The 23888-nt window shown below is 40.4% G+C and overlaps 1 protein-coding gene across 1 annotated transcript in view; it reads right to left on the reverse strand.

Annotated features, from left to right (window-relative positions):
• Positions 1 to 14097: 14097 nt before the first annotated feature.
• Positions 14098 to 23888, reverse strand: part of bcl2a (BCL2 apoptosis regulator a) — an 87399-nt gene continuing 77608 nt past the window's right edge. Inside the window, exon 2 of the mRNA XM_062985552.1 lies at positions 14098 to 15822. Coding sequence (XP_062841622.1) covers positions 15688 to 15822 — 135 coding nt within the window. The 3' untranslated portion in view covers positions 14098 to 15687. The remainder of the gene's footprint in view (positions 15823 to 23888) is intronic.

The following is a 23888-nucleotide window of genomic DNA, read 5'->3' on the forward strand; positions in this document are numbered from 1 at the left end:
GTATATGTAGGATGAAATTAAAATAAGAGATACAACAAGGAAAGTTGATACTGCAGATTATCATTTACATTTATTTCAACATTTGTGATGTATACTATATGGCCAAAAGTATGTAGACACTTCACCATATGCCTGTTACATTCTTCTCTTAAAAAATGGGCGTTAATACGGTGTTGCCTCTTCTCATTTGCATGTCATAACATCATCTACCAGAAGGCTGGGAAGTGATTCCAGTGGCCTGATCTCAGCCTCTATAGGGAAGAATTGGAACATCAGTTGCAAACTAGGCTTCCTGATCCTCAAAACACTATTTTAACCAAACTATTTAACAAAATAAGCACCTACAGACACACTCCAAAATCTTGTTGGAAGACTACCCAGAAGTCTGTTGTAGTTCATTTATTAAACATGTAGTTTTAGGATGGGTATGTTTGGGTAGGTTTGATGCCATCCAGAGAAAAACCCTTGGTTCAGGTAGAAATGCACCTTGGACAGGGCAACAAGCCGATGCAGGGTAACACACTCTCTCATTTAATTTATATCTAACCTTACATACTCAAACCTAGAAGTAATTTAGAGTAGCCAGTCCACCACTGGCATGATTATAAATTAATACATACACTGATCAGCCATAACATTAAAACCACCTTTTTGTTTTTACACTCACTGTCCATTTTATTTCGTTTCTCTTCATACTTTGTTATCCCCCTTTCATGCTGTTCTTCAATGGTCAGGACCCCCACAGGACCACCACAGAGCAGGTATTATTTAGGTGGTGGATCATTCTCAGCCCTGCAGTTACAATGACATGGTGGTGGTGTGTTAGTGTGTGTTGTGCTGGTATGAGTGGATCAGACACAGCAGCGCTGCTGGAGTTTTTAAATACCGTGTCCACTCACTGTCCACTCTATTAGACACTCCTACCTGCTTGGTCCACCTTGTAGATGTAAAGTCAGAGACGATCGCTCATCTATTGCTGCGGTTTGAGTTGGTCATCTTCTAGACCTTCATCAGTGGTCACAGGACGCTGCCCACAGGGCACTGTTGGCTGAATATATTTGGTTGGTGGATTATTCTCAGTCCAGCAGTGACAGTGAGGTGTTTAAAAACTCTATCAGCATTGCTGTGTCTGATCCACTCATACCAGCACAACACACACTAACACACCACCACCATGTAAGTGTCACTGCAGTGCTGAGAATGATCCACCACCTAAATAATACCTGCTCTGTGGTGGTCCTGGGAGAGTCCTGACCATTGAAGAACAGCATGAAAGGGGGCTAACAAAGCATGCAGAGAAACAGGTGGACGACAGTCAGTAATTGTAGAACTACAAAGTGCTTCTATATGGTAAGTGGAGCTGATAAAATGGACAGTGAGTGTAGAAACAAGGAGGTGGTTTTAATGTTATGGTTGATCGGTGTATAGTGACCAGAGTCAACCATTAAACGCATGTTTGTTTTTTTTGCTGTGTGGCACTTATTTTACCAGCTGAACTAACTTTTTGCCGTTTAAAAATACAATACATTCATTTTTTTCTTTTCTTTTTACTTTTAAATACAAAAAAGTGATCCATAAAATTAGGAAAATAAATACACAGTTAAGCTTTTCTTTTATTCTTAAGCTTTTTAAGACTTCAAGTGTCATTTGGATTAGCTGAACCAAAGAAGAGCAGGTAAACCTGAAAAATTCAAATATATTCCTTCCTCCTACCATACATACATCCATCCCATCCTTTTCCATCACCCCAAGGTGACTTTAATTAACAGCTCCAGAGCATGCAAGGTGCACATTTACAATGTAAATGTGCTCATTCTCTGCACAAAATGTCAGAAATGAACAGCTCCTGCTCTGGGAGTCCATATCTGCACCTGCAGCAGCAGTAGTTTGCACCCGTTGCCTTCATAAACTGTTTTTTTTTTTTTCCTCCTTTTTTTCATTCCCTCTCCCAGCAGACCCCGGCCTCATCTTCTGACTCCCAGATCACGTTCTGCACATTCCTTCCCAGCATGCAGCTGTGCACTGACAGCGCTGTCATTGTCTGAGCGGTCCCCCAAGCACCCTGTACACTTCTAGAAGAAATGTGACTGTTGGTGACCTATTAAAACTTAGCAGACGGCCAGGCCCGCGCCTGTGCTGTCATAATGGTGGTGCCGGAGTGAGAGCGATCTGCATTTCTAGTATAGCAAGGGAGGAAGGAGGAATGTCCTTTGTTTTCCTGGCATGAATGCGTAGCCTATTGTTTTGTGCTTGCCTTTGTGTGCACAAAGGGAACTTTGTAGTGCTGTGAATTTCGGTTGCGTCTCGCCCTAGTCTAAAAGTGCAGTTCTAAACAATGTGGAAGTTGCACAGACTAAAGTTATCTATTTTCTTCCATTTATGTAACAAAAGCAATTCCAGGGGTGTTAAGCAGAGAATTTTAAGTGTTTGGAATCTTTGTTTATCCTTTCAAAATAATGTGGACATCTGTCTTAATTAGAGTTTAGCTGTTTAAGCCAAACATATAAGATATATAATGTACAGTATATGCTTTTACATTGAAGTATGTGTATTTGAAGGCCCTGTCCTGCTCCAGCAAGATTGTGCCTGTGATTTTGGTTTGATCAGTCTGGTCTGGAAAGACTCCGATTATTAAACAGAGCCCTGACCTCAAGCCCACTGAACATAGCACAAGCTCTTATAAACCCACTACAAAATACCAAAAGGCCTTCCCAGAGGAGTAAAGGCTTTTATAGCTGCCTATTGATATGGTCACAGACTTAAAGTTGTTTAGAAATGGCTTTTAGTGATCAGACTTCCAACATTTAGAGCAATTTTAATTTCAGAACTTAAAACATATAATATAAATTATTAAATTGCACCACGCTTCCTTTTTACTGATGCTAATCCCCACTTTTGAATGAGGTGAGCGAGACTGTCACACGCCTGCTCCGACACGTGTGCAATAGCCGACTGCATTTTTTCACCTGCACGAGGTGAGTGCATATGCGGATCAGCTTTGTGCACAAAAAACCACACCCTGATCAATGCATTATTCCTCAACTCAACATCAACCATCAACCAGCCAGTAGAGGTCATAATTGCATCAGTTATGATGTCCCTATTCAGCCTCCCGCCCTGTATGAACAACAAGCCAATCGTTGTTCATATAGCCGCCCAGCCCAGCCAGATTGCAGAGCTGAGATCCGAACCGACGAGTTAAAAATGTCAGCTCTGGTGTGCTAGCATACTTTACTGCTGTGCCACCTGAGCGGCCAATTTTTATATCTTTAAAAAGTAAATTGTAATCACATTTGAATATTCAAATGAATTAATCTAATACATCGTTCATTGGGCAACAGACAGGAAAAATCCCTGAACAGGTTGCCAGTCTATTACAAGATGAAATGTGACTGGATAATTGTATGCGACTACATTGGGAGGGAAAAAATGGTAAACACAAATAATATTATTTTTTTCTGTTCGCGTTTACTAAGCTGTTCACATAAACGCTTGACTGCCAGTCCTAAAAAAATAAAATCTAACATACTTTAAAATTCTCCTTCTTCCGAGCCTCTGGAATATTTCATGTGCTGAGAGAGTAAGATTTCTGGCATGCAGAACTCAATAGTTTGAGCTAATTTAACCTTACCATTCCCTTGGGCTAAACTCTCGATGCTCAAGTTTTTTCATTTCATTTCTTCAAGAGGATGTTGAGAATCGTCCGCAAGCTTTTAAACGCAGGAAGAAGTTAATCTGGTGTAATATCTAATTATGGGGATCTCGGGAGAGGTAGCTGTGTGAAGTTTATGCCTTTCAGCTAGAGATATTGCTTTTGGATTTCTGATCTAAACTGGAGGAAAATAGATTTAAAAGCCATTAGGCTCATCTTAAGCATCTGGATTACTGTTAACCTGAACTTCATCTGGCATGTTTGGTCAGAGGGTGTTAGTTCAATTTGGGAATGATATACAGTAGACTGAGTTTTTCAGGCTGAGGAACTCCCAATGCACTTGCATTTTTTACACTTTGCTGCTTGTTTGATGACACGATGAGCATAAAAATACATTGTTACAGCTAGAGCATACATAGACTATACGGCAAAAAGTATGTGGACACCCAACTGTCTCTTTCTTGGAAGGCTTTGCATAAGATTTTGTAGCAAGACAGCTCAGCTCAGCCTGCAACGCCGCTTCTGGACATAATTACCATAAGGCTTCTTTTTTGCACAATAAAGTTTTAAGTGGCATTGGTGCATGTAACTCTGTATTGTAGTGCTTGACAAAGATTTGCCAAAGTAATACCTTGGCCATGTGATTATATCAGCTATTGTTGAGTGGCGGTTCTTGATGCAGTGCCGTCTAAGGGATTGAAGATCATGGGCATTCAGCTTAAGCTTGCGCCCTTGGCCTTTACACACTGAAAAGGTATTTTCCTTGAATCGCTAATGATATGCACTGTAGAGGGAGAAATATGCAAATCCCAAATCTTTCTTTGAGGTACATTGTTTTTAAACATTTTAATAATTTTCTCATGCATTGGTTGACAAACTGGAGATCCTCTGACCATCTTTGCTCATCAAAGACTCAGCCTTTCCTGGATGCTGCTTTTGTACCAAACCATGATTACAATCACCTGTTGACAACACCTGTTTGGAATCACATCATTATTTAGTGTTTTCACCTCATTACTAGCCCTAAATTGCTGCCGTCACAACTTTTTTTGGAATGTGTTGCATTGGATGCAGGAATGGAGGTATATTAACAAATGAAATGAAGTTGAGCAGATAAAACATGAAATATATTGGGTTCAAACTGTCTGCAATCAAATAAAAGTCAAACTAAATGTAAGGAACACTGTTTTTATTTTATTTGCGTTTTCCATACTGTCCCAACTTTTTCTGATTTGGGGTTGTAAGAAACTTCTAGAACCTATGAGTGTGTTTGGGTGGAGCTAGCATCTGGTAATGATATGAGGGAGGCAATAAAGAAGCAGCGAGTTGTTATTAGTAGTTAAAAGAAAATCCCAGCTGCAGTCGGAACACCACTGATTTGTGTGTACTACTGAAAATGTAAATAGGAAAGACTTGGAACAACTCTGTTATTGGTGGTGTTTGAACCTCCTTCAAGCACCTAATATACAAACAAATCAGGAATCGCACCAGTTAACACGTGACAGCATGATAAAGACAGAATGACAAGTAAAAGCTCTATGGGAATACAGTTATAGTTTTTTATGATTCAGTGATTCAGACACCAGTGACAGCTTACAGATGGTAAGGCAAGTTGTACTTTAATTAGGACACATCACTGATAGCTTATGATATGGATACCTAGAGAATGACAATGACACATTCAAACATATAAGTGCTATTAGGATAAATTAAACAAAGAACAAAAAAAAACAGCATCGACTGGTTGGTTTCTGCAGGCTACATTTCTAAACAAAGCAATGACTGATGAAAAAATAAAAAAGTACAGTATGAACAGTATGATACTGCTTTAGGTATTTATCCATATTTTATTACAGAAAAATGCAGAAGGTATTTTGTTTTTTTTATTTTAAAGGTGCAGTATTTGATTTATTTTTAATTGCTGAAATATTCAGGTAAAATAAAAAGTAAAATAATAATTGCAAAAGAATACTCACTGCATTGGCTGTGATTCTGGACTTTTGGAACCAGTTCCATGGTATTAGCTGCCTCAACAGACCAAAAAGTGCATAATATATATTTACGTTTTTCGATTTCACAATTAAATATAATGAAGTGGGGCTTATTGTTACGAGAAAAGTGCTGGGAAAAAGACACTGCAGCAGAAACAGCACATTAGAGATGAAACAACCACACTCATACATACACTATATGGCCGAAAATATGTTGACACCTGAACATGAGCTTGTTGGACGTCCGATTCCAATCCGTCCTCCTATATACTAAAGCTGCGTCCGAAATTGCATACTTCCATACTGAACAGTACGCGAAAGCAGTATGCGAGAGCGGTTAGTATACGTAGTATACATTAAAAAGTATGCGAAAAGTACCCGGATGACCTACTGTCACAAAATACGAGTCCGAGTCGAGTCACGAGTCTTTAGGCTAGAGTCCGAGTCAAGTCACGAGTCTTTAGGCTAGAGTCAGTATAATACAGGCACGTGCACAGACATTTTTGGGGGCAGGTGCTCAAGCCAAAAAAAAGGGCACCCATCGCCAAACTTATTAATAAAATAAAAAAAAAAAAAAAAAACACAGTAGGATATTTAACTTATATATTTATTTTTGTTAACACAATCAATACACATCTACTCAAATTATCAAATTGCATAAATAAATAAAAAACAGGCAAAAACAAGGCCATATTGCGTGCTTTTTAATAACCAAACAATATATTAAATAATCATCAAAAATAGCTCAACTTAAGATCTACCTTTGATTTCAAATCAGAAACCCACTTTGGGTAGTTAATGTTAACAATGGGCCTATTATTATGCCAATAAAACCAAATAGACAGCTAAATAACATTTTCCTATTTATTCATCATTTTTTGTATGCTGTTCTACAGTATTATCATAGAGCATTATATTTAGCCTTCTACATATATTAGTTAAACCTCAACTGTTGGAGTATAGGCCAGTGATAGCTCAGTGGTTAAGGTACTGGACTAGTAATCAGAAGGTTGTCGGTTTAAGCCCGGCCACCACCAAGTTGCCACTGTTGGGTCCCTGAGCAAGGCCCTTAACCCTCAATTGCTCACCGTGTTCCGCTCATTGTGTAAGTCGCTTTGGATAAAAGCGTCTGCTAAATGCTAAAAATTTAAGTATAAATGCTTGAATGAAAATAACTCCTTGACTAAAGGTGACTTTTCCTACACAGCGTTTTGGCCAGGACGCTGTAATTATAAAATATTGTATGTTTGTGTCTATTTTCAACACTTTACTGTGAGAGCTACTTGACATTCTACTGCAAAATGTTTGTGCTCATGCTTTTTTTTCTTCAGGCTTTCACATCAAAATAAGTAAGATTTTAAATTAAACAAAACTAGTGAACTTGTCTAATTGACAGAGAGGGTAATTTTTATTTTTAAATATTGATAAATGTAGAAATAAATTGGGCTCCAGCAGAAAGGGCACTTTTCTCATCCAGGGCAAAAGGGCAGGTGCTTGAGCACCACTAGGGGGTCTATCTGTGCACGTGCCTGATATAATATACACAAAACATATATTGGAAATGTAGCGTAGAAATAAACAAATAATATGTAAGTTCAGATAAAAAATAACAACAGATTAGCGACTGTATTTAGCCGTTTTACTTAGTGCCTTTACTTTCCTAGGTACCAGTTAAAAGCTTAAACTGCCGTTTTGTTGTCATTGCAAATTACGGCACAGTGGCCAAAATCCCAAACACAGCAAAAAAATCCATAATACTTCTTACCTTAGCTTATGTTGTTCCAGATGCTGTTAAATTTATAACTGTGTGTCCCATTAGGAATAAAATCCGTTATTTTGTAAATGTGCTTATAATTAAGAACCTCCAAACTTTTCACTGCAAACTAAATACATGCAAATAACAGCATTTCTTACTAACAATTAAAATCAGAAGGTCTGATTGGTTCAGAAAGCGGTTCTTACAATCATTAGCGCCAATTCTGTAGGAGCGTTCCATTCACGTTATCTGTTACTGTGAAGTGCACTACGTATTCCACCATTTTAAGTATGGAGCGAAGCTGGAGCGTTATTAGAGAGCAGAAAATGACACGATCAGAATAATGTTGGATCATATATATATACAGTGTATCACAAAAGTGAGTACACCCCTCACATTTCTGCAGATATTTAAGTATATCTTTTCATGGGACAACACTGACAAAATGACACTTTGACACAATGAAAAGTAGTCTGTGTGCAGCTTATATAAAAGTGTAAATTTACTCTTCCCTCAAAATAACTCAATATACAGCCATTAATGTCTAAACCACCGGCAACAAAAGTGAGTACACCCCTAAGAGACTACACCCCTAAATGTCCAAATTGAGCACTGCTTGTCATTTTCCCTCCAAAATGTCATGTGATTTGTTAGTGTTACTAGGTCTCAGGTGTGCATAGGGAGCAGGTGTGTTCAATTTAGTAGTACAGCTCTCACACTCTCTCATACTGGTCACTGAAAGTTCCAACATGGCACCTCATGGCAAAGAACTCTCTGAGGATCTTAAAAGACGAATTGTTGCGCTACATGAAGATGGCCAAGGCTACAAGAAGATTGCCAACACCCTGAAACTGAGCTGCAGCACAGTGGCCAAGATCATCCAGCGTTTTAAAAGAGCAGGGTCCACTCAGAACAGACCTCGCGTTGGTCGTCCAAAGAAGCTGAGTGCACGTGCTCAGCGTCACATCCAACTGCTGTCTTTGAAAGATAGGCGCAGGAGTGCTGTCAGCATTGCTGCAGAGATTGAAAAGGTGGGGGGTCAGCCTGTCAGTGCTCAGACCATACGCCGCACACTACATCAAATTGGTCTGCATGGCTGTCACCCCAGAAGGAAGCCTCTTCTGAAGTCTCTACACAAGAAAGCCTGCAAACAGTTTGCTGAAGACATGTCAACAAAGGACATGGATTACTGGAACCATGTCCTATGGTCTGATGAGACCAAGATTAATTTGTTTGGTTCAGATGGTCTCAAGCATGTGTGGCGGCAATCAGGTGAGGAGTACAAAGATAAGTGCGTCATGCCTACAGTCAAGCATGGTGGTGGGAATGCCATGGTCTGGGGCTGCATGAGTGCAGCAGGTGTTGGGGAGTTACATTTCATTGAGGGACACATGAACTCCAATATGTACTGTGAAATACTGAAGCAGAGCATGATCCCCTCCCTCCGGAAACTGGGTCGCAGGGCAGTGTTCCAGCATGATAATGACCCCAAACACACCTCTAAGACGACCACTGCTTTACTGAAGAGGCTGAGGGTAAAGGTGATGGACTGGCCAAGCATGTCTCCAGACCTAAACCCAATAGAACATCTTTGGGGCATCCTCAAGCGGAAGGTGGAGGAGCGCAAAGTCTCGAATATCCGCCAGCTCCGTGATGTCGTCATGGAGGAGTGGAAAAGCATTCCAGTGGCAACCTGTGAAGCTCTGGTAAACTCCATGCCCAGGAGAGTTAAGGCAGTTCTGGGAAATAATGGTGGCCACACAAAATATTGACACTTCAGGAACTTTCACTAAGGGGTGTACTCACTTTTGTTGCCGGTGGTTTAGACATTAATGGCTGTATATTGAGTTATTTTGAGGGAAGAATAAATTTACACTGTTATATAAGCTGCACACAGACTACTTTTCATTGTGTCAAAGTGTCATTTTGTCAGTGTTGTCCCATGAAAAGATATACTTAAATATCTGCAGAAATGTGAGGGGTGTACTCACTTTTGTGATACACTGTATATACTGTATATATAATTGTTGTTATTGTAAACTTTTGTTGTCCAGAAATCATTTTATGCGAGTCACGAGTCGAGTCCGATTAATTTGAAACGAGTCCAAGTCGAGTCTGAAGTCGCAGTGTGTGTCCCCATCTCTGCCTACTGCCTGGGCAGCCATTTTTGAGTATGCAAACGATGCACACTTACGGTCAGATAATCTATCCCATAATGCAACTGGAGCTGCAAGGGCGTTCGTAGCGAAGAAGAAAGATGGCGGAAAATGGAGTAAGACAAACATTAAACGTCATGATTTAGTACAACCCTGAATAACGTTATGAGTAGCTTTGAGGAGAACGACAAAACTGATTTTAAAATTGTTGTAACTGTGGCGATGTCATGCATCACGTGACGTTGGTACGATGGCGGATGTAGTACGTACGAGGTTGCGTGCATACTGCACACTTGCGTACTGAAAGAGCGTACTGCTTTACCGGCCGAGCAGTGTATACTTCCTCGAATCTAGTACGTACTGTTTAAGTATGCGGTTTCGGATGCAGCCTTAGGCTCTCTAAAAGAATCTGCTGCCGGTTGGGTGTAAAGACAACCCAAGTCGGAGGAGGCGTGTGCAAGGCTGAGACCCTTCTTTTCCAGCTAAGGTGTTGTGCGACAGGTGGAGGTCACTGGAAAATTGAGCATACATACATAAAGTACATAAATGGACATGATGGAAGTAAAAAACATAGTTAAATACCAGCTGGCGTTTGCAAAAAACAGACCAGTACACACATGAAAAAATCTCCTCTTGACTACTTTAAACACTTCCCTCTTAGTTAACTACACTGATGAGCAGCCCGGAAAAATGCATTAGCGCTTTTTCATTGAACAGATAATCAACAATGAATAGTGGCAAAGGACATTTACAGTATAGATACATACAGATGTGAGGATCAGGAATCATTTAAACCAAACACATACATTATGTAAATTACACAGTCATTACATTTCAATCATAACTTTTGTGACATTCAGCATGTTGCAGCTCTATTGCGCCGTATCAGCAGCCTCAAAACTACTGGTGCAATGTCCATCTTTTAAAGCCAAGAAACATTTTATGTTCGGCTTTGGAATCCCAAAGAGAATCTCTTGCTTTTTTAGACTCGTGATTAATACAAAATAAACCTATAATAAATTCTACAATTCTCCACCCAGGATTAGACCTGAGTAGCTTATATGAACCCCTATTCCATACAAATGGATGACTAATGATGACATAACAAAATCACACTGATAAACATCAACACACTGTATTTTAATAGCATTGCTGCACTCAAAGCAAAGCATGCATGACAATCCATGAACAGATCACTCAGAGCCTCCTGGATGGCACAGGAATCCGGTGCAGGTTTTTTTTCTTCTGCCCTTGTTGTTTTTCCGACATAACCTTGTATTGTTAAAGCTCTTGACTGGACACTTTCCTTCCCTTGTTTGGTGCTGAGTGCGCAAAATGAACCAACAACCATAAGTTGCATTTTGTAAGAATTAACACAAGGCAACTTATAAAGATTAAGGTTATGGAGGGTTTGTATCACTAGTCTTGTGGAGCAACATGTGAAGTACACATTCCTTGTGAAGATATTAGAAGGTTATAAAAAGGACATTAATTCAAACAGGATGTACCCCAAACCTCATATTACTATTCTGAACAGTACGCCAAACTTGGACACCACCACTTATTAAGTATGTAGTATGAAAATCACTTAGGTGAGCAGACAACAAGCCTGGCATTACCATGGATCCCAGTTGCATCTGGAACACAACACGTCCTGTTAAACGGACGTTATATTTTGCAAGACCAAAACTATTCAGTGGCTTCAGTGGTGCAGCAATCTAAGAGACTAGCTAATCTCCACCAAGGTTTGGGTTTTGACAGTCTTATTGGCCTGGCCAGGAGCTCAACAGACATAGCAGCTGTGTCTAAGACAGGAAAGACCAATAGTCTGGTCGAGACATAGAGAGAATAGCACGGTCTTCCGTATGTGTTCAGGCTTTCTGAAAGTATCCATCAGTGGCCAGTGTAAAGATGCGTCCAGGGGTTTCACACATGTCGGAGGAGCCTTGTGCTAGCTTGCAGCCCTTCTCGGCCAGTGAAGGTGATGTGAAACTAGCAGCTGAGTATATCCAAAGTGGGATGATGCAAAGGAGTTGTTTTAAAAGGAATCACTGAACACTTGGTGAAAGTGAAGCAATGCTGTGCACTGAACACTATTAAGGATGTTATTTTTGCTTTATGGATTATTCCAGACTTTAAGTCAAAGCTTTTACTTCACTGGGTGTCAAAAGTGCACTTAAAGTACTTTTTTTACCTTTTGAAAAGACATGTACATCAAACCGGCTCCACAAGACTAGTGCATTGCCATCTGGGCCTGGTTTCCCTAAAATCTCTAACATTACGATAATGATTGATGATGCTACATGTAGTTTAAAAAGCAAAAATTGGCCGGGTTAGAAAAACCACTTGATGCATTGTATATAATTGTATCAGGAAACACAGGCCCTGTTAACTTTACAGTAAAACCCTCTTAAGAGTCATTTCTGTACAACTATTCCTGGATTAAATCATTATTTAAAGCATTTATACAATTCCCCTTGAGGCCTCTGAGTCTGTACATCCTTCCTAATAAGTGAAATTTACATAGTGGGGAGGATTTTGCTATAGTTCCCCACCAGTGGCAGTATTTTGCTGTATAGTAAAGCAGCATCGAATGGTGCCTCAAAGACGAGGATGTTACATTGCTGAGAGCTACATGTCTCATTAGCAGCCTTTAAAATACATGATGTTACAGTGCGTATTCATAAACTCTCTCCTGTAAGACTAAATATGACACCTCTGCATTCAATGCAGAAGTGTAAGGGTTTCACTGTTGCATTGTGTCCATGCATAGCACATAAGTACCTTTTAACCATGTAAGAGTTCTGCCAACTTCAGTTTACTCAGCAAGGGTTTGCTGATGTTTGTCCATGAGACAAAACCCACCATGTGGGTTTGAATACCAAAACGATCGTTATAACCACTAGAGTTTATACACCTAGACAGAGTCCAATGACACCCCAACATATTAAAGAAAAGTCAGTTCCGAGTTCAGCAGGCAACAAATGATTGTCAAACAACTCCTGTTTCCATCTTCAGGGGAACGCTACATGTCCTGGAGGAATGGGTACTAGGCAAACATGACAGACGGATGTTTCAGGGTCTGAGTACCAAGTGATGGTAAGGACTTCCTTAGGAGATATCCAATGTTGTATATATTAGGTTCTGTCCGGGGTAGAAGCAGCAGCAGAACAGTGCTGAGTTAGATTTCCAGGGTTTAATCTTGGCCCCTCAGGATGACGACATTTTGGGCTTGCAGTAGGGCTTACTTGGCTAAAAAACGAGCCATCTAGTGTCAGAGATCTTTAAAGATAATGGTAGCTGGAATTAGTACTCGTCCAAAGGTCTAGTAGCTGTTATGTTCAACCCCAAATATCTGCCAGCACTGAGAAACCAATGAGCAAACCAAAAGACCTTTGATCAACAGATCATATAAACATTTATTGCCAATTCCCACCCACTAAGTGAGTCTACCTAACACCTGACAGCTACTAATCCGATAATGTGAGGGCTATTATTTGCTTTCTTCTGATGCATTAGCCACAGCATGTTTTTAAGCTGCAGCTAATGCAATAGTCTGAATTACCCTAAATGCTCTCGCTGCACCTCAAAGCTTTTTGTACACATTCTACAACTGCCTGATTGCGTCACACTTCCTCTCCACCAATGCCAACCCCTGCTCTGATTTGAGGAGAACAAAGCTAACCCACGCCCCCTCCGACACATGGGCAGCAGCCGTATGCATTTTTTCACCCACACTAGGCGAGTTCATATATGCGAATCAGCCTTGTATACGGAGAGACACACCCTGATCAACGCACTTCTTCCCTGTCTCTGTGCAGGCGCCATCAATCAGCCAGCAGAGGTTGCAGTCGCATCAGTCATGAGGAGTCTCTATCCGGCTCTAATATCCCACCCCTTTTATGAACAACAGGTCATCAGAACATCAGGCCGAGATTCGATTCGATGTCTTCGAGATCCCAGCTCTGGTGTGTAGACCGCTGCGCCACCTAAGCGACAAAATGTACTTAAGTATTAAAAGTAGCTGTTAATAAAAACGCAAGCGGTCAGAATTTTAAAAAAATATGAAGATTGTTCCTTTAAGCATGTAAACCACCTTAACATTGAAGTCTACCTTATAACTACAGAAAAACGAGGTCTTCACAACATAAGAATTTACAGAACAAAATACATTTCCTTCCTTCCCTCTGAACATCATTTGGGTCAAATCCTGATTACAATCCCCTGTTTTCAACAATAAGTTGGGACGAGGCAATTTAGGGCTAGTAATGAGGTAAAAAACTAAATAATGACATGATTTCAAACAGGTGATGCCAACAGGTGATTGTAATCATGTTGAGAAGACCTTATTTTTCTGTAGGTATAGGGTAGGCTCCATTGTTAAGGTGGTTCAAATGTTAAAAGAACAATTTTAATACTTGCATTTTTATTAATAGCATTTACTTGTACTTCTACTTTCACTGATTAAGTGCATTTAATATCAGATCATTACTTTTAATACTTAAATACATTAAACATAATATTCTAAGAGATGACCTTTACTTCTATCAAAGCGAATTCCTGATAAGATACTTGTACTTTTATACTTTATACACCACTGTATCAAAGTAAATTTCTGGTAAGATACTTGTACTTTTATACTTTATACACTACTGGACAGAGGAGTCTGTCCGGTTTACCACCCCACAGATCCTAGATACCATCTAGGATTTCTGGCTATGATGTGCTATGGCATCTTCAAAGCTCTTACAATCTAAACTAGATGTGGTCGAATATTTGTTGTAAATACTTCAGGACTGAAGGTGAACCATCCTAAGTGTCCTTGCTACAAATGACCATCAGCTTCTGTGTCAGAATCTCTCCTGTTGTTTCTTCATTGTGCTATTATTTCAAATGGCCAGACTTAAAGGTGTCAGCATGAACATTTTGGGCTGCTTTGATCTTAATGGGAACAGAGTATTCCCCTCCAACTTGAACAACTGATAAATTTCACAATAGACATTGATGCGTGAAGGAAGCTATATCTGTGTGGAACTTCTGTTCTCTGTATGCCCTTATTGCCCAGCGAAATCAAGCTCTGTTTCTAGCTGCAACCCCTTTACTGTGCCCCTCTCACCCCTCCCAGCCTTCAAACCCACACCTGGCTGACCCAGCTGCCCTGTCTTATCTCTGGCCAGCGGAACGGCCACAAGATAACCAGTACTTATTCCAGCTAAGCTCTCTCTCTCAACACGCTCTACTTACAATGACAGACACACACATACACCCACAGGTGCCCTACCTGGATCATGACTTTTAAAAATAATTCTCCATCAAAGCCTTGCCTCAAAAATTTCTTTTTCATTTTCATTTTCTATTTAAGAAGAAAGGACATAAAAAGACACAGTATAAAAGACAAGATGAGAAAGGTTAATTGTCTGTGGAGTTCAACCATGCACATTATACATTCAGGTATGGTATGCCTTAGATATCAAACTTCTAAGCTGTTGAAAGCTTTATGGTCATCCGGCAAGGACGTCGCTCGCATTGTGCCTGACACAGCCAGAGGCTCGTCCGCCAATCAAACAGAAAAGCTTAATGAGAAACGCGTAGCATGTGCTCAGCTGTCAGGCGTTCTTCAGATTAGAACTGGAAACAAAAAAAAGTAGACAGGAGGGCATTGCTGTGATTTGAAAACATGCTGAAAAGGCCATCATGCAAAAAGAACTTAGAGCTCCTGAGCTCTACACTGTGCATGCAGTCTCCTTTTTCAGTTGTTTTTTAATTTATATTCCAAGTATGATTTTCAATCCCATGCTAGAAAACATTACGAATAAAACCAGTCATTGGCAGATCGCTAAAAATGAGTTATTGTTCAGTTTATATACAACTATTGTTTGCAATAAAAGATATAAATGAGTTTTGTGCGCCTATATGATCCATACGTTTGACGTGGCTGTGTATTTATCTATACATGGCAGTGATGATGCATCTAAGAGCTTCTTCGTGTCTTTTTAATCCTTGGATTTCTTCAGCTCTCATTTTAAAAAGCACCTACATGGTAAAGAGTAAACGGCAGGGCTGTGCTATACTGATAGACCTTCATAAGCCAGATGAGAGACAGACGGAAAGGACAGACGAGGATGATCCAGATCACTTTTGAGAGAAAAGGGCTCCAATGGTGACTCCTGCTGCCCCTAGTGCTGCCAGACCAAACACTGTCTTTAGATAAGGCCAAGGGTGGAACGCAGAGGCTCTCCGCTGACTGTAAAGCTCCACAAAAGCATCCTGTGGGACAGACAGAAAAAATATATTAGAAATCTTGACCCTGTGTTGTCAACTTTTGTTAGTGGGCATTGTCACTTAGTATAGTACTTTGCCAGTATGCTGTTGTCTATTTATGTGTATTTATTCACCTTGAATAAGTCACCTCTTTGCTAGCCAAAGTTATTAGCAAAGACGCAGTCTTAGGTGGATCTTGCTTTAATACCCAATCATGACACCATCATCTGTTACCAATTCCTCTACTCATTGGACTGTTTTAACCTGAACATTCTAGAAACCTTTCACTTTTGTTTTGTCTGGTCCTGACTTATTTTGACTGTGCTGCAAGCATAAGACTCAAAAACTGCATATATTTACAAAACACAATCAAGTTGGTCAGTCAAAACATTAAAATACACATCTTTGTACTTTTGTTAGTTAAAAGAACTTCAAAAGAATTAAAGCATCACAGATTTTTACAGCATTTTACAAAATGTGCCAACGTTTATGTGAATTGGGTTTTTAGGACTCATTTGGACAGCGGTCCAAAAAGAATTAAAGGCAAAGAACAACTATGAACTGGGCACCCAGGTGGCGCAGCGGGATATTCCGCTAGCACACCAGTGCTGAGATTTTGAACTTCTCGGTTCGAAACTCGGCGTTGCCACCGGTCGGCATAATTGACAGTGTCTGCAGCAGATACTAACTGGCTACCGGGGGACGACTATGTGTAGGTGGGTGGGTCCTCATACGCTGTTGTAAGGACCCTGATTGGTGGAAGAGACGCCTGTGCAGAATGCATGGACGAGAAGAGGAGGGCTGTGCATGTGTTGGAAGAGGCGTGTGCAGTGACATGCTCTCCTCGGATGCAATCGGGTATCCCTTAGCAGCGGAAGACAAAATTGAGTGTGCTAAATCGGGAGTAAAATGAGGAGAAAAAGCATAAAAAAAGAACAACTATGAACTAGTTTGGTCTGAATTGGAAGCTGCTGGAACACTGGACATTCCATTAGCAATGTCTTGTACGCTTATAGACTACAAGCTTATGGTTCTATAAAGCTTGCTAGGCTGTGGATAGAGTTATGTGTTTCAGAAGCTTCAAATTCATAGCGGACCTATATTTTGGTGGTTCTGGAATTACATCTGACCATCCTGACATCTTTTTCTGACACCTTGGCAGGAGATCAAGATTCAAGAATTTTACTGGTGATGTGCATTTGTAGCTGAAACAAAAGTACAGTGAAATGTAATGATGACTGCTCTATGTACATTTTACTGAAGCAGGTTTTATTAATATGGGCAAAAATTATATAACCATAATCACTAACCTAAAATTAGTAGGTCCTAAAAACAAAAACAAAGACATATTCGTTAACTTTATACCAGTGGTCCCCAACCCCGGGGCCGCGGACCGGGATATTTATTACCGGGCCGCACAGAAAGAATAAATAATTAGAGATCGCTCCAAGAGCAATTAAATTTCCAAAACTCTTCAGGTGTTATTGTGTCCAATCACCACTAGGTGGGAGCAGCGTCTCGTTGCATCGAAAAAAGCTTACGATTCACACTGATTTTCCATTCTACAGTTATTCTATTTTAAATCCTCCGGCCCCCGCCGGTCCGTGAAATTATATCTTATATGAAACCGGTCCGTGCTGCAAAAAAGATTGGGGGCCGCTGATTTATACAGTTTTGACCACCACATTAGTAATCTACATTAAACATAATTTAGAAGTAGTTAAGTTAGATCAAGCATTTTTCAATCATTCACTTACAAAAATAAATAAACAATTGCACAATGCATCGTATTTTCTTTATCACCCTTAGCATGCACAATATTTGCTATGGATAATGGCGTTGTAACACTCCTTTAAGTGGCTTGGGGATCCCCTGATCCCTCTCTACCCCTCCCAACGTTCACACTTTCATAGACCATTCACTTCACATCTGTGCATTCCCTGAAGGCCACCATCCAGCCTAGCAGAGAACCGAGGGACCAAGGGTGGCAAAAACAGATGGAGACAAAGGGATTGAGTTTGTTGAGTAAGCCACCTTGAATAGATTTAGTGACAATAATACAGACAACAAATGTTTCTGACAGTACATATACACCCATCGAGCACATATTTGGTACTTCATTCATGCCATATAGATAAACAGATACAGATAAACAGCCCGTCTGTTGCTCTGTACACTATGTCACCCTCATGTACCATATTTACGGGTATGACAATGGAAAAGGACCCCCATAGGACCTCCACTGACTGGATGATGTAAGGGTGATGGATCGCAGCAGTGAAACAGAGACACTAACATGGTAATTACATAGTAATGGGTGTTGTTCAGGTGCAGCTGTGTTAGGGTATTTTAAAATACTGTTTAAACTTACCGGCTGCTTTTTGAAGGAACACATACTAGAGCTGTTTTCTTTGTCTTTTTTCCTGCTCACTGGAAACTGCTGGCTTTGTTTTTTTTAATTGGTGCACTACTCATCTCCCAGCATTTAATACCACGGATGTACCTGATACGCTCAAAAGAGCACCACACATACAACCATGTAATTACCATGTAGGTATCATTGCAGTACTGAGAATGGTCGACCACCCAAATAATCTGGTCAGTGGGAGTCCCTTTTAATTAATACATGTGATACAGAGCATGGCAAAGTGTACAGAGAAATAGATGGGCTACAGCCAGTAAATGTATACTGACAAAGTTCACCTGTATTGTAGGACTTCCTTATAAAATAATCAATGAATGTACGTTCCAAAGAGGGGTTCCTAATAAAGTGAACAGTGACTGTATATTAGCATTTATTAGAAGTTAGACAATCGTTTCCTGTCCTGCTTATATAAACCGGGCTTATTTAACTGTACCCATTAAAACCATTACAAATAATACAGAACAAACCCGTCTCCTGCAATAGTCAGACAAAATCACAAACTGTCACCTTATGTTTATCCTAAATGGTAAGATAAAATCCAAGAACCACCAAAATAACTTCTGCTTTAAAAGAAAATCTGCTGGGACATGGGTGGCACTGTCTACAGTCCACAGGTTTTTAATCGCAATAGGTTTAGAAGATCCCAACCAGGAAAAAAAGCCTCTGCTTCTGCTTTTTCTTAGTCTTAGTTCAGCAACAAACATCCTTCAAGCTTAATGAAGGTGCTTTTGGCAGTGCACAGTACACATCAGTGTATTAGTAGCAGTCTGACGATCATTTTGTTCTTGACTTGTGCTTCCTTTGCTTTCCTGTCCTGCAGCATCTCAGATGGTGAGCCTGAAAAACTCAAAGCCAAACCCAGAACACTACAGCCAAAACCTGCAGCATGTTTCCCTACATCCTGCTCCTACTGTGTACCCAAAATATCACCATTTATCCAGGCATTCAGCACAAAGAAAAAGCCAAGTTCATCATCCCTTCCTGCTCACTGGACCATTAAGAAGGAAATAATGAGCCTTTTTCCCCCAGAGAAGTGACTGGGAATTAATAGCTGGAAACCCCCTATTAAATCTCAGAAAAAAACATTAATAAATAAATAATTCTTAAAGAGGACCAATCCTGGAAACCCAGAAATATCAGTTTCCAAAAAAAGTTCATTTGCTGGATTGAAAATATACCACAGCTACTATTAAACTGGTGGTGTAGAACATTTTATAATGTCATTTAACACTGTAGTATAGTCTTATTATTTCTTGTAGATGATCAAAACTATAGCTAGTGAAATTTCATGCTCATATAAACAAGGTTAATTTGACTGCACCCATTAAAATGTAAACATAATAGCGGCTCCTTCAAAACTGCCACCCTATGCTTATTCTGGATGAAATCCAAGACTAAGCAAAATGCATAGCAGTGGCCACAGTCAAGCGAGTTTTGCTTTGCATTAGGCGTAAAGGCTATCATGAAAGAAAAATGAGTCAATGGTGGTGGTTTGGAGCTTCTTTCTTGCAGCCTCTAAACTAAAAGTGATATAAAGCTCGCTGGACTCGCTGAACACTAGTGACCAGCAATGATGTTCCAGCAGCTTCTAATTCCTGGTAGACCTTTTTTGGGTGGTTCTTCAACAACATTCATCCACACAGCCAATTTTGGGGTCAGTGGTGACATGACAGATGGGATTTGATTCCTGACCTGGCAATACACCACTGCTGGATGCATTTTTTAAGGGTGCAATCAAACAAGCCCTATTTAAAAGGGCACTAAAATGTTGGTGAGGGACCAAGCTGGTGAGCACAAGGAGTTAAAGCCCGTCCTCCCCTTTTTTTTTTTATTTAACTTAAACAAGACTTAATTAACATGAACCTTAAATTAAATACACTTAATTCTATACACACAAAGGGTACAACCTCATCCTTTCTAAACTTAGCTGCACTGATCCCTAATTGAACACATAGGAGCACATTTATAGTGGCTGATCAGACTTACACAGACACTAAGACTATACACTATCATTATCATTACATACAACACTGACAAGTCAGTAACGCCATGGTGGACTTATTTACAAGAAAAAAATCTAAGTCTAATACATTTCACATAGAAATCTCAATTCCTAACTACAGGCACATGGTAGAGTCCAATTCACCACAACCTGGATTTAGCAGGTCTGGTTCCTGGAGCTTCTTTTTTTTTTTGCTTCACCCCTGGCATGGAGTCTCCAGCAACAACAATCACACCTCAGTTACACCTCAGCACATGTAACTCAAAAGAAAAATAAATTACTATAATTTACAATGTAACTGACTGTCTAATTCTACGATTATTAAATGTTCACACCTCAAAATGATTAGCTAAATGCCTCAAAACCTCAAAAGGAATTTTAGAACTTAAACTTGAAGTTTATTTTGAATAAATAATTTAGTCAGTTGCACTGAAGTCAATGAAATCCCAAATCTACAATAAAATACGGTTCAGATCCCTTAAAAAGTGTATGTAAATGATCAACTTTAACTGTAGGTGGAGCTGTGAAGTTCCAGTTCTTATTTTCTTTCTCTGGAATAGTGTGTCTGGACAGATTCTGACCTATGTCCCACAATGCATCCCATAATATGTCAGAACAATACTTTACCAGATAATATTAGGGTTCTATTAGATTGACTGGTATGACATAGGTAATCCAAGTTTGAATGCCAGAACAATACTTTACGGTTGTTTGTTTGCTTATTAGGATTTTAATGTCATGTTTCACACTTCGGTTACATTCATGACAGGACAGGTAGTTGATGATTCTGGTTACTCAAGAATCATCAGTTCACAAGTTTAATGTCATACACAGTCATAGACAATTTCGTATCTCCACTTCACCTTACTGCATGTCTTGTGACTGCATGGACTGTGGGAGGAAACCGGAGCCCCTGGAGGAAACCAACACAGACACAGGGAGAACAATCAAAATCCTAACAGAAAGGACCTGGACCCACCCAGGGATCGAACGCGGGACCTTCTTGCTGTGAGGCAACAGTACTACCTACTAAGCCACCGTGCCAATACTTTACGAGATAATATTAGAGTTCTATTAGAGTGACTGGAGATACATAATGCAAGTTTGCATAGTTATGACGTGCAATTAAACAGTCAGTGAATTCTCTGGACGACTAGTTGGCTAGTCAGTCACAGGGAAGTCCAATATCATTACAACCATCAAAATTATGCTCATCTTAATGGTGTGTGGGTGCATCAAACAGCCCTATTAATGAAATTCTTGACAATTTTCAACAAATTCTGGGTTGTAATAAAGCAAGGTTCAAGTACAACGTTCCTCCGGGACCGTGGTCCAACACAGCAACTCTAGAACTTTGCATAATGTTCCAGCATGACTGTGCCCTATAGTTTGATGAGTCTAGAATGAAGGATCTCTGATGGTCTGCAAAGGGCGCTCCGACATCTAGTAAAAAGCTTTTCTTAGTCTGTGAAGTCACAATAAGTGAGCCAACTCGGTATTAATACCCATTACTTTGAGATAGAATGTTCAACAAGCTCATGGGCAGGTGTCCACATAGTTTTGGTCTGAGGTTGTATGGAGAAAACTGTATAACGAGCATCATAAATCTATGCATGACTATCTATAATTCCTGCTGATCTCCAGAGCCTAATGCAGTGTAATCCACACTGGTTTTATGGCAGCTGGAACCAGTGCGTCCTCCTCCAGCGTCTCTCATTGGCACAGTAAGGTGCCACCCTATGTCCCACTGCTTGCTTTGGATTATACCATGTTTCATGGGTGAAACAGAGAGCCCAAAAGAATACCAAATGAAGGCGAGATAGGGGAGAGGGGGTTAAGTGAGAGACAGAGTAGATACTGGGTAGAAGACAGCGTGATGAAGAAATGAGAGAAGCGTCGAATAAGGGTGAAGAGAAAGCCGATAGAAAAGGAATAATCCAGAGGCAGAGCGAGGCAAAGCGAGAAATACTGCATTGCGGGTATTTTGCACTTCATGCTGGGCGAAAGACAGAACACACAGTGATCAGATCAAACCGAGCATGAGAGGACTAGACAGGTGGTCAGCGGTGGGTTTATACCTGCGTGTCGAAGCATCTTCATTTCTCTAACACGAGGGTTTCACGTCTTCTATTCCACGGCTTCTTTAAATGTGCTGATGCAATATTAACTAGTTGGCGCCTTGTGAAAGACAGAGCGCCCGGCTTCTGTTCATGCTTGGCACAAAACGCTGTGTTGAAACGGCCTAACGTATGAATGTCACAAGGCTGACCAAAAAAAAAAAAACAAGGACTAGGTGCTTTTCCAACATAGTGCAAGTGCTTTTTGGTTAAAGGAAAAAAATAATAAAAATTACAACAAAACAGCCATTGTGATCACTGCCATGAATCCGAATGGGCTGGAACATGGGTGACACTGGACACTGTCCACAGTCAAGTCAGCTTTCCAATTTATAGCCTACATATTTTGGTGGGTCTTGGAAAAAACATTTAATTATTTGTCTCAGTGTGGTTTAACACATTTCAATTCACTTCATTTTTATCAACCACTTTTAGGGCCACGTCCAGTCAGGTTCCACCGGGGAACACCAGGCACATGGCAGGAATACCCTGGACTGGGTGCAAGCCCTCTCCCCCCAAACACAGAGAATCATGTCTGTGTAGACACGCGACTGGCTGATAGCACTGCCGAGAGTCTCTCTAACCCACTGCATAATATAATAAACCACCCATGCCCTCGACCAAGTTGACATTATGACCACCTTCCTAATATTGTGTTGGTCCCCCTTTTGCTGCCAAAACAGTCCTGCAACTGCGATGCACTGTGTATTCTGACACCTTTCTATCAGAACCAGCATTAACTTCTTCAGCACTTTGAGCTACAGTAGCTCATCTGTTGGATCGGACCACCAGGGCTAGCCTTCAATTCCCACATGCATCAGTGAGCCTTGGCCGCCCATGACCCTGTCGCCGGTTTACCACTGTTCCTTCCTTGGACCACTTTTGATAGATACTGACCACTGCAGACCGGAAACACCCCACAAGAGCTGCAGTTTTGGAAATGGTGTGACCCAGTCGTCTAGCCATCACTATCTGGCCCTTGTCAAACTCGCTCAAATCCTTACGCTCGCCCATATTTCCTGCTTCTAAGATCAACTTTGAGGATAAAATGTTCACTTGCTGTCTAATATATCCCACCCACTAACCACTAGGTGCCGTGATGAAGAGATAATCAGTGTAATTCACTTCACCGTCATAATGTTATGCCTAGTCGGTGGAAATTAATAATAATTATTAATTCACAAAACATAAAATAAATAAAAGTAAAATGATTGAAATCCCAAGACTGCTATTGCATTTACCATATGGCCAAAAGTATGTGGACACAGCTAATTCAGGTACCGAGTTCAGGTATTTTAAGCACACCAGTTGCCAACACCTGTATAAAATTTGTACAGGTGTTTTTAGCTTTAAGCAACAGTTTGGCGCAGTTTGCCCAAAGCGATGTCCATAAGGACACACTTTGACGAGTTTGGTGTGGAGGAACTCCAGTGACGTTCACAGAGCTCGGACATTTACCCCTGTGGACACATTAGTGATGAATTAGAACGCTGATCATGAGCCAGGCCTTCTTGTTCAACATCAGTGG

This window comes from Trichomycterus rosablanca, chromosome 23 (assembly GCF_030014385.1).
Source record: "Trichomycterus rosablanca isolate fTriRos1 chromosome 23, fTriRos1.hap1, whole genome shotgun sequence".
Lineage (NCBI taxonomy): Eukaryota > Metazoa > Chordata > Actinopteri > Siluriformes > Trichomycteridae > Trichomycterus > Trichomycterus rosablanca.